Raw genomic sequence first — 12,298 nt, 5'->3', positions numbered from 1 at the left:
TCAGCTGTTCAGGCAGAAAGGAAAATAAACTCAGAAGTTATGTTATTCTGACCCATCCCACACATTAGTCAAAACATAACATTAAAAGTAACCTGCTTCGACAGAGCACTTACTTAGTTGGAAGAGATGCATAAAATCTTTGTGCTCTTTTAGTTAAAAAATATTTACAAGTGCAGAAAAGAAGGCACTGTTTTCCCACAGAAATCAGATATGGAATATGTTGATATAGAATATCAACACTTCCTTTGTCAACTACTGTGCATTATATACGGCATTTTAACCTACAGGCTGTGAATTTCTGTACATTTTTCACATCAGATTTTTAAACATCACATATATATTCATTCTTTATATTTTCAGAAGAGTGAAGTGTGGTAAACAGGAGGACCAAAATATTTTTCTTTAATAATACAATTAATTCAGTTTGTTTTATTTGGTATCAAAAGTACCTCTTTTCATCATATAGTATCTTATGCGTTTATCATAAACTACCTGTCATAAATGAAGAATTTGTACAACTGTTAAAATAATTTTTCAGTAGGTTCTAGCTTAAGAGAGGGAGGCACAAGTATCTGCCTATACATTTAATCTTCTTTTCAAAGATAAATACATCTGTTGCAGTTTCAACGCATGCCCAAGATTTGTCTGCTCTTTAGTTGATAGTTTTTTTCCAGTTCAGCCAGTGCTTGAGCCCGTAGATTTGCAGCATAGAGACGCCTTTTGAGATCAGAGGTTTTCCCTTTGGAAAGGAAATAGTTTTCCATATTATGAGGTACAGCTTTCTCTTCAATTCCATCAGAATGTGAGTTCTTCTTTGTTGTAGAAAAGGGAAGCAGGAGTGCGTTATCTTAAGAAATCAAAAAGTACTGCATTAGTGCATCTTCCAGCATTTATTGCTTTTAACCCTGGTGCCCATTTTGTCATCTACCTATGGCTTTAAGTGATCTAATTAAATGCATCTCCATTAATAGCAACAATTATATTCTATTTTTTGAGGAAAAAGAAAATCAAAACCAAGCCTTTTAAATGACCATGGTAAAAGGATATATGCCATAGTAGTTTTCAGGGTGCACCTCCCAATACCTAAGGAAAGATTAGTGGATTAAGAAAAGAAGACATGTTTCTTCTGAAGGACAGAAATTAAATAAACAGTAACATAAGCCAGTTCAAAAAGAAAATGCAGAATGAATTTTCAGCTACTGAAAAAAACTTGTCTTTTCTTCACAGCAGGGGCAGATTCAACCTGTCCAGTAGTCTTTGTGCTTTACCCACATTGTTCCAACTCTATCCTTGTATTAAGTCACTGGGGTACAAATTAGGCTCTGAAATTAGGCTTGTATAAACACAAGCAAGCAACCTTAGTACCACTATTGGAGAAACACTTGGTCCATTTGTATGAGAATAGGCATAATTTTAGAAACAGTGTCACAAGAGCACCATGGAATGAAATGGAAGAGCAGCAAATCACATGCTCTACAGATATTGCAAAATTTGCTCAGTTTTGTGATAGCTATGTTCACTTTGCTGCCTTATCGAGCTCAAGGTATTAACCACGCAAGCAGGTTTTGCCTATCCTCAAAAACTAATATGCCTGGTAAGGTCAAAATATCATGTAAAGGGATGGGAAATGCAGAAGAGAACAGAAGTAAGAGCTGAAGCTCATTTGCCTTCAGTCATCCAGTTTTAGATGCAACATCAGAAAGCCAAAAGCAAGTTTGTTCTCAAATTCTTTAATGTGTCGATGGCAGACAAGATGTTGAGAGACCGGAGGAATTCTCAAAGTTGACAGAAATGTTAGATACAGCTCAAGGAGCACTCACTTTCTAGGGGCATTTTACTTGTGTCCTTTTCTGCTCTGATAGGCACTTCTTGAAAGAAAAAAAAAGCTACTTCAGTTTTATTTGCTTCGGAGGCAGTGACATGCTTATCTTGCTTTATCAGACCAAAACTAAATGAAGGGAGTGTTACTGCATGTTACTGTCTTTGTTCTAGAGTACTACTTCTGACCCAGCCCTTCACTATCCCTACCACTATTTAAAAAGGCATTTAAATACTTGAATATTATTTTCAATAAAAGATGGGAGTAATTAACAGATGATACACTTATGATAGCAAAGAATGAACAACCAAGGGCAAAGTGAGTATAAAATACTACTATAAAACGGATTAGACTAGAGGTAGTCAGGAAGTGTTTTAGTACATAGAAAAACTCATATTTGCCATTCTATAATAGCAGTGTGTATTCTTCACAGTTTATATGATGCACCCACCAGTCACAGCTGGGTCCCTTGCAACAAATAATATATCCCATGTTGAAGCTTTTGGACATTTAATGAAAACTGAATTTATTAGACATGTGCAATTTTATTTAAATTAACTAAATCAAAGGTCTGTTAAAAGACATCCATACATAAAATAAGTGCAACTCTGAGAAAGGTTTGGGTTACAAGGAGGCACTTCCCTTAGCTCACCACAAGAACCTGATTTCCCAGACAGCACAAAACTGCAGTGCAAACAGTGCTAACTCAGGCTTATGGTTGAGCATCACTCATTAAGTCTTTTTGCAAAGCAGAAAATCAAGTCGCTTCTCAACCTTGCAGCCATAACTGGGCTTTGCCTTGCCCCAAGGGGACTGTGCCGAGCACGCTGAGCACCAGAGACTTTCTTCTGGTCACACCAGACTACATCGACCCGTGCAAGTGCCTTCTTGAGTATTTGCATACCTGGACCTTCCGCGCACGTTACCTCCTGCTGCTGCTTCTGGAGACTGCACCTCTTCAGCAGGCTTTCAGCTCTGGTTTGGGAAGAGAAGATTAAGCTTTTTGTTGCAAGACTGTAGAGCTTCTAATATAGACTCTTACAGGTTAGTAAGATACCTAGCAAGTTTGTCCTCTGCCAGTCTCTCCCGAACACAGAGCTCCCGTTCTCTCTCTGGAAGCAGAAATATGGTAGTATGCAGCGTGAACATGTAAACGTTAGAGTGACTGTGCATGGTGGGCTTCTCTTACAGGGAAAGACAGCAGTGATAGCCAGTCAGGTGCACCCACACTTCTGATTCTATGGCTCTAAACAAAGGGTAACTGCTGTGTATACACCTTTATCAATGCACTAATAAAGCACTGACAAGTACTCTGAAATGCCAGGCACGTTTCTGTCCCAAACTGACGTGTCTGCAACAACGAAGCGATAGCAACTTTCTATTCTGTACATTAACTCATGGCACACATGACACCAGGTTTAAATATTTATATATCAGATATTATAATTCAGCTATGATTTAACACCCTGCTTACAACACCTGAGGACCAGCCATCTATAGATTCACAGGTAAGCTACGTGTGGGGAGCAGCTTTTATAGAAGCAGTTGACAGTTTACTCAAAGATTTTTTTTTCCAGCATGAGGCTCACCTTAGGTTACATGTTAGAATAGGCAATGTTTACTTACACAGTAGGTGAAAAAGCAACCTACACTGCACAGTGCAGACCCTATGTTTCTATACACTTTCCTAACTGCCACTTATGTTTAATAATCTTCACAAATCAGATTTCCATATCTAAACTTCCAGTTCTATCTTAGTAACTTAAAAAAGAAGCTAGTATAGTGAAGTAAGCCCTGAGCATTCTTGGTCTGGTCTTTAGACACAATTCTAGTGGTGAATGCAGGACTACAGTATCCTAGTAAATTAAAATGGGGGTTGTGAAAATTGTCTATACTTTTTCTTCCTCCAACTGAATCAGAATCCCATTGCCACTCCCCTCCCAAAATGGAATAGCATACGCTCCAGACGTTGTTCTCTCTCTTTAATGGCTTGCTCTCGCTCCTGTAATTGTTGCTCCTTTCGTTTCAGCTCACTCGCTACAACATCTGAGAACTGCAGCCTTTCTGGCTCCCATGATCTCAAGGCTCTTCTATCAGAAATCTGTTTTTGTTCTTCTGTCACCACATCTTCTATCAAGGGGTGCCGCAGAATATCTTCAACAGAAGGTCGGCAGTAATCCTAAAGGAAATTAGGAAGTAGAAAGGCATTACCAACAGGTTCCAGCTGTAAGAAGAAACATTGAGGCCAGAGATTTCCAAGCAAGACCAGCTGAGGGGCTGCAAAGTGAAGGAGAGATTCCTGAATTAGGAAGCTGAAGCACAGCAGGATGTGCTTCAAAAGCTAAGGGAGAAGGCTGTTAGCAGCCTTCAGATTCAGAGCTGCAAGACTATCTCCCAGCCCAGGACCCTCTCCCTGCAGAGTCAGAAGCGGGTGGGTGAGCACGCAGAGGAAGCTGTCAGCAGATGCCTCAGCTAACACTCTGTGAAGGCTTGGGTGCTTGTTACAGCTTTGTTGCCCCTGCCATGTTCTTCTCAACTCCCCCACACCAGCTGTGAGGAAACAAACTAAACATTAGCCATATAAAGCAAACCCCAAAATGAAGAAAAAACAGCCCCTTCCAGCTCCTAAATACACTGGAACCATTTTAGCCCTGAAGTTACAAGACCTCAATAAGCACGCAATGGGGAAATCCCATGTAAGCCAATACTGAGGCCACCTTTTGGCATCCTGTGACCCTGGCATGACACTTGAGCTGCTGCCTTTGTTTGATGGACTCAGAGCAAACTCCTCCCTCCTTTCTCTATGAGGGACACTGCCAGTGACAAGATGATAACAACCACTACTTCAGGTAGGTTTGTTTCATAATTGAGAAGAAACTAGTATTTCAGTACTAGTTCAAATTATAGGTGGAAAATTAGTAATTGCTTCTTACCTTTACATTCAGCATCTGCTTGAGAAGGTCATTCAGCTCATCTGAGTAACGATATGGTATTCGCCTGACCCTCCCTTCTCTTATCTTTTCTGCCAGCTCCTTTTGGTTGAAAGCTGTAAATGGAGGCCTGAAGGAGAAAATTTTTCTTGGATTCTTTCTCTAGTTTTACAGGACTATTTTCAGGGAAAAAAAAAAGTATCAGACTATGAAAAAAAAACTGCAGTCAAGGTTTGTTTTGACTATCTAATGTCAAGACCAATAGAGAAATAAAAATCTAGGACTAGTCTCTGAAACATTATGCTTTCATCTATATAAAATATAATCACATCTACATTAGCAGTTATGTTTCCACATTTGTTATCACACTGCCATACTTACGAGAGAGCACATAATTCATACACAATACATCCTAGGGACCAGATGTCAGATTTCTCATTGTATGACATGTAGTTCATTTGTTCCTAAAGAAAGAGAATAATCTTAGGTTTATTAACATAGTTCCACTATTGCAGGATAATCAGCTATTATTCAAACCTGAAATAAACGGGAGTAACTTCTAATATTCCATCTTAATTAATATATCTAGTCTTCCTAGAAGGATTTTAACTATTTGTGGCAGTACTACGCTGCAGAAGACTGAAGTGTTGCAACAATCTTGAATCGATGCAACTCTATTTCAGCCAACATTAATCTTTCCCATATAAAGTGCTCTGTATCAGGGAAATAAGTAATTCCTGCTCATTTCCACTACAACTCAAAATCCTACCATTAGGAGGTAATTTAATAAGCTCTTGACCTCAACAGTATGAAGCATAAAAGCTCTCTAACTTCCCTGTTCCTTTTCAGGAACAATATACTCCAACATCTCTAGTGTCCCAAGAATATAACAAAACTTATACAGCGAAGAGCAACTGTTATCAAAAGGAAATTGATTGTGTGGGGGAGAAAGGAGATGAAAATAACTGCAAAATAACCTTGTCTCCAGAACACACATACTTTATGAAAAAAGCCACCTGCATTTAAGACCAATAAGGCTTCACTAAAAGCTCCCAAACATTCATGGACTCTGAGACCAACACAGCACACCTTGGAGGGGCAAAAGGGAAGATAATGTATAGAAGGGAGGTCTTACTGGAGACATGTAGTATGGAGTGCCAACAAAAGTCGTGGCAAAGCTGGTGTCATGGTGCAATATCCTAGCCAGTCCAAAGTCTCCAAGCTTCACATTCTGTTTGCCATCTAGAAAGACATTTGCTGGTTTCAGGTCACGGTGCACAGTGACTGCACCATCACTCCGTCTGTGACACTCCTTCAAGGCCAACGTTAGCTGAGTCAACACTCTGAGAACAAAGCTTTCATCCAAGAAATGCCTGAAAAATGAACACATTGTTTAATTGATTTTCTGAACACTCATCAGTTTGTTTAGTCACTGCCAGTTTTAATTCCATAACTTTTTAATAGTACTATTATAAAACACCACTCAAATAAGCACTGTCAGCAACAGGCATCTACATATCCTACATTTAAAATTGACTTTTTAAAAAAAAAAATCACTGCAAATATGTTAGATGACATTGAGGCTTTCACTGCAGAATCCCTGCAGTATTTCCTTCCTCCCCCATACCATCTAACAAACACATAGCATTTTCACTGCTTACAAATATCAATTTGATGCTTTTGTGATGAGATCTGTCCCTTTGATCACTTAAGATAACAATATGTTGTCACTTGCTAATAATGAGCAACATACAATAACAGCCAAATCAGGGCTGATTTTTTAATACAAAACTCCTTAAATGAAAGCACTGATGCTGGCAGGCAGCTGCAGAACTGTTTTAGACTATCCTCACAAAGTAAGAGGTGGTGTCATATCCTTGTTTGACCTAAGAATGTGAAAACTGACACTATACTTAAGTAGGATGCCAAGTCTAAGATTAGACCAAGGTGAAGACTTATGAACTTGATGTTTCTCCAAGCTTTACATAAAGGCAGATAAAACAGCTTTTCACACTGCGTTCAAAATCACTCCTCCCTTCCACACACTTCGGCGTTTTCATAAATCCCAGGGTCCCAGGAGTTTTACTCATGGGGAAGACCACGATGCCTGTCAAAAAGAGCTGTAACCTCCTCGTTTATGTTCTTAATCCCATCCATAGCCAGAAAGCCCCCAACAGCTTCTGCCTCACAGGAGAGCTCTGGGTTTCCTACTACTTCAGCACCAACATCCAATCCGGTGATGCAGTCAATGGCACAGTTCCCATCGCTATTGTAACTTTCACACTTGAGAAGAGTTGTTGGGTCCAAAGGGTTAAACCCGAAACTGCTCAGAGGTTACAAAGTAAGTTTCCCTTCTCTCTGGACTGCCCAAGACCCGTGCAAGACATTCCAAACACTCCACGTGCCTTTCTTTCGCGCACTTGGCGATCAGGCTGGCCAGGTCTCCCCCATCGCAGTACTCCATGACGATGTACAGCGTGGTGCTGCTCCTGTCGATGATGCGATCGTAGTAGCGCACGATGTTCGGGTGCCGCAGCTCCCTCAGCAAGTTCACCTCCGACACGAGCATCTGCTTCTCCGACTCCGTCATCGCGCCATAGTCCAGCTCCTTCCATACCAAGATCTGCGGAGGCAGAAACACCCTGGGGAGTGACCGGGACAGCGACCAGGGCCGCGCGGCTGCCACAGCCGCTCGCTCGCGTGTCGCGGAGAGCCGCCAGCACCGGGCAGGGGCGCACGGCAGCAGCAAAGCCGCGCTGCCCCCACCGCTTACCGCCTCCTCCTCACCTTGCCGTCGGCCTTGCGGCGCACCTTGCGGCACTTCCCGTAGGAGCCGGCGCCGATGGTGAGCAGCACCTCGTAGTCGTCGGGGCGGCCGGGCATGGCGGGGAGCGCACGGACCGCGCCGGGCCGCGCGGGCCCCTGCACTCGCGCCGCGCCGTTCAAACGCACCGCCCCGCCCGCCTATTGGCCGCGCCGCCCGTGCGCTCCGCCCGCCCATTGGCTGCGCCGCCGTAAACAGCGCCCGCGAGGCCCGGCGGGTACGGCCGTTACCACCGGGGGCGGGGCCTGTGCCCATGGCGAGACCGGGGCGGGGCCGGACCGCCCCTCGCCCCGCCCCGCGGCTGAGGGAGACGCACTTGGCTGCTTTGCCGGCTGCTTCCTCGACTTTTCCTTTTTCCATTTCTCTTCCCTTTCCTTTCTTTTCCTTCCATTCTTCCTGATTAGACAAATCACCGGGCCTGCAGGTATCAATAAGTACATATTCATAGCTCCTCAGGAAGGGTCGGGTTTTTTTCCATTAAAAATAACAGCAAATCATCACCTTTCCTAAAATGCTTACATCTGTTGGATAGATAATGATAGATAATTTCACTATTCAGAAATGTTAAAAAAACCCTAATCTGTTTAAAATGTTGTAAATCTAGGCTGGATTTATTGCAGTCTACAGCTTCTTGGTGAGGGGAAGAGGAGGGGCAGGCGCTGATCTCTGCTCTGTGGTGCCCAGTGACAGGACCCGGGGAATGGCCTGAAGCTGTGTCAGGGCAGGCTTGGGTTGGGTATTAGAAGAAGGTTCCTCACCCAGAGGGTTCCAACTGGCCACTGCAACAGGCTCCCTAGAGAAGTGGTCACAGCACCAGCCTGGCAAAGCCCAGGAAGTGTTTGGGCAAAGCTCTCAGGCACATGGTGTGACTTTTGGGTTGTCCTGTGGCAGGACCAGGAGTTGGACTCGATGGTCCTTGTGGGTCCCTTCCACCCTTCCAACTCACATATTCCGTAAAAATCATCCTTTAAAACCAGTGCAGAAAATTTTTCATAAGTCTTCAAAAATTTGCTTGTGAATAACTACCAATGTCATGGCAGCTTTCCTGTCCCACCACATATGAACACCCATGCTACATCATACACAAACCACCTGCTGAAAACAAACCAAAGAATGTAATGGCTGAAAATGTAATATTTGGAAAATGCAAACTGTGGGTCCACATCCAAACCAGCAAATACCGTGGTTGCATTAAATGGCACTGAGTAACGACACAATGGCATTACATACATTTTAAGAAGAATGTAGTGCATTTTCTAGCATCATTTATGATAAGGAATGATGCCAAGGTGCAGTTCAGGATTCAATTTAATCTCTATCCATGTGGCAGTAGCTGTGACTGGAACAGGAGCTCCTTCAGCAAAGCATTGCAGCATATTTGTAGTAATATAGAATCATCATGGCTTGGGCTGGAAGGGACCCTGAAGCTCATCTTGTTCCAACTGCCTGCCATTGGCAGGGACACCTTTCCTGAATCAGGTGTGAAAGGGAGCAGTTGTATGTCCTGACCTAGAAATTCAGCAACAGGACAGAGTAGTTCCTCATTTTGCATCTCCACATGCTCTCAATTGTTTCCCAATTTTGTTTCAGCTTTGAAATAGGTTTGAGTAGGTGTCATGCTATGACTGAATATTTATGAAATATTCTTCTATTAGTCTTTGGAAAAATCAAAACCTTTACTTTTATCATCAGGAGGCACAAAAACTCCTGCTGTCCATTATAAAAATTGTATAGACTTCTATCTGTAGAGAATGTATGGTCATTACAGGGAAAAATAATCAAATGAATTCTACTGTGTAAAGATATTTTGGTTTTGTAATTAATGAGTAACAGGGTGATCTAAAGGGTTTGTGTTTATTACTGATTTCAATTACCTTGAAAGAAAATCCTCACATGCACCATTAGCATAGTGAATAAATTATGGCATTGCACAATAAAAATGACGAGCAGTACAGTATGTATTATTCAGGCTGTAAGCTTCATTACTGGTTTCAAATACCTCAATTTCCAACTTCTGTATGTTCAAATTAGCAAAAGGTCATTGTGCATTCCCACTGTTATCAATGGGAGCCTTTATATTTATATTTCAAAAGAAATAGAGTAGGATTTCAATACTGTGTTTTGTCTAGGCACTATCTTAAAAGTTTCTTTAGAAATGTTGGTTTGAATCAGAGAAATGTCAAAATGTCGTGCTTCAAAAGCCAGCAGCAGAGTAATTTTACTTTTTACTATACTTATTAAGGGCTGGCTAATTTTGAGAAAAATGCATTTCTATAAGTGGTTATTAAAATTTTTGACAGGCACTCCATTTTCTTTCTTTCTTATTTTCGCACTTATAAAAATTATAAGAATTTTTTTCCTTTTATATATGGACAAGTAAGCCCAGACACTAATAATTCCAAAACTATGTATCACGTTTGAAATGGGGGCCTCTTATGTCATGTATTGTATTTTCAATTCTGGTCTCTAGTTCAGGAGCAACTCTCACATTTCTAGTCCTGTAAATACATGTGCTGACTTTAGGCCCTCAAGAGCCACCAAATAGTTCTCAATAACATATTTATAATGTTTCTTCTAATATTATATTCTGCTTTTAAAATTTTTTTAACATCAAATTTCACAAATGGTTTCCCAAAACTGAAACAAAATAAAAGTACTCTTTGGTAGTTGCCCACCAAAGTTTTTCAGTTTTGATGACATGTGTCCTTTGTGCTGTAAGGAGTACATTTTCTCTTATTCCAGGACCTAGTTATCTGACAAAATATTAAGTGCTGAAGATAAATAGTATGGTAGGCAATTTGATATTTCTCTAAAGATACTTTCTTTTTTGCGTGTGGGAATAGGGAAAAATAAATGTGTAACACTTTGCTGTGAAAGTCCACAACACAAACACAATATTATTATACAGATTGATAGCAAAAAATAGTGTGGTAAAGTACTGAAGGAAATTAAGATATGTTTCTGGCAGTTTTTTTTTTTTTCGTTTGTTTGTTTTGTTTTCCAATCAGAGAAGATTGCACAGGTTCAGAACGTGAAAATAAGCTCAATAGGAAAAGTACTGAAAATGAAACCATAAAAATTATTAATAATGAAAAATAAATGCACTTTATAAAAGCAATTAGAAAAACAACTGAGAAAAATGTTGGTTTTTCTCTTTTCAAAGAGGTGAAAGACATGTAAAGATAGTCCAGGATCTCAAAAATGTGCCAAAGTCTTCTAGCAAAAAAAGGAGGAGTTGAATATTCAATATTAGACAGGTAAGAGGTCTTAGAAATATTTCTACATGACAACAAGAGGACTTATAAATACTGGAGTGACTGAGACAATGAGTGTTTTAATTGAGTTCATTTTCACCACAGAAGTAGTTTGGGGTTTTTAACATTCAATTGCATTTGTCCTTACATATCTTTATGCACATGGAGTTTTTCGCCCTCACTTTCTCTCATTTGGTCCATGCCCAGACATTTTACATTTACCCTGTCGTACACAGGGTACATTGTTATACATTTACATCTGTTGTACACAGATGACATAATATTTTGGTAATGTTTTGGTTATGTTTACTGACTTTAATGACAAAAATCATACACAGGATCACCAAAAACATGTAAAATACTGGGATATTAGAGAGCAACACACTAAAAAGTACCAGAGGGTAAAATTTCCCTCTATTGCTTTGTGAGGGAAACAAAGAACGTGTTCATTGAAGAAATTCTGTACAACACAGCCGTGGACAGGACAGCAAAGGAACAAATTGAGCAGCATTAATTCTAGTACTTAAGACCATGCTGTTTTTCATCTTCTGCACTGCTTGGATTCAAAGGCAACTGGGACTCCAAGAGCAATGTGTGCAGCAAGGCAAGCTCCAGTGAGGGATTTTGTTGCACCAGCTGTACCTTGAAGGTTTTGCATGACAAACCATTCACATGAGGAAAATGTAAACTCCATGAAATAAATTCAGCAGCAGGTTAAATCTTTACACAAAGGACTGTAAAATCGACAGGCTAAGAGGATAGGAATCAGTGAGGAGGAGACTGAGGAGAAAAGACACATTTTTGCGTTCAGAAAGTAGAGCATATGAATTCTACTATCTCCAGGTTTTTTATTATCCATTCCTTATGTTCTGTAAAGTAATATTAAAATCTAGTGCACAGCTGGACATTTTGAAAGTATGTAATTACTCTCTTTCTTGTAATTAAACTAATAGCCCTATATGTTATATTTGTCTTCATATATATGCTAATTTTCAAAATAGTGTTCATTAACCTTAAGAATAGAAAGTGCTTGAATTGATCTTTAAGACCACTGTTTAAGCTGATTAAAAGACTGATTATTTGACATGTATAGAACTTCAAGAGAGAAATTATGGAGTGTCTTTAAATCCTTAATAAGTCAAAATATAAAGTATTGGGATTGTCTCTAAGGAAGGATTCTAGTATGATAATCCATGATTTCTGTTGGCTTGCTTACTAAGTCAAGGAAAGCAGACAAGTTTAGGATCTGTGCCTCAGTTTATCCTCTTTTGAAAGGGAAACTTTCCAGATTAAAATTCATATCTAGGAACTCTCAAAATGCTCAAAAAATTATTTAAGTGATACAGTAAGTAAATATTTTGCTGTAAGTAAGTAAAGCTGCTGAATTTTTTTTAAAGTAATATTAGAGTTTCTTGTGGAACAGCTGGTCTCAAATGTTTTTATATTAATTTATTTGTACTTACAGTACCTG

At 40.2% G+C, this 12,298-nt stretch overlaps 1 protein-coding gene across 1 annotated transcript; it reads right to left on the bottom strand.

Annotated features, from left to right (window-relative positions):
- Window positions 1-374: 374 nt before the first annotated feature.
- On the bottom strand, window positions 375-7,705 carry NEK2 (NIMA related kinase 2). Its single transcript, XM_041477054.1, has 9 exons — window positions 7,537-7,705; window positions 7,155-7,372; window positions 5,885-6,122; window positions 5,131-5,213; window positions 4,753-4,879; window positions 3,779-3,998; window positions 2,877-2,931; window positions 2,724-2,794; window positions 375-847 (listed from the first exon to the last, which is right to left on the bottom strand). The coding sequence occupies exons 1-9, from the start codon at window positions 7,630-7,632 to the stop codon at window positions 624-626; spliced, it is 1,332 nt and encodes a 443-aa protein (XP_041332988.1). The 5' UTR covers window positions 7,633-7,705; the 3' UTR covers window positions 375-623.
- Window positions 7,706-12,298: the final 4,593 nt, after the last annotated feature.

The sequence above is a fragment of the Pyrgilauda ruficollis genome, unplaced genomic scaffold, assembly GCF_017590135.1.
Source record: "Pyrgilauda ruficollis isolate IOZ18807 unplaced genomic scaffold, ASM1759013v1 scaffold4, whole genome shotgun sequence".
Lineage (NCBI taxonomy): Eukaryota > Metazoa > Chordata > Aves > Passeriformes > Passeridae > Pyrgilauda > Pyrgilauda ruficollis.
The sequence above is the reverse complement of the archived record's forward strand: the minus strand, read 5'-3'. Positions and strand labels throughout refer to the sequence as shown.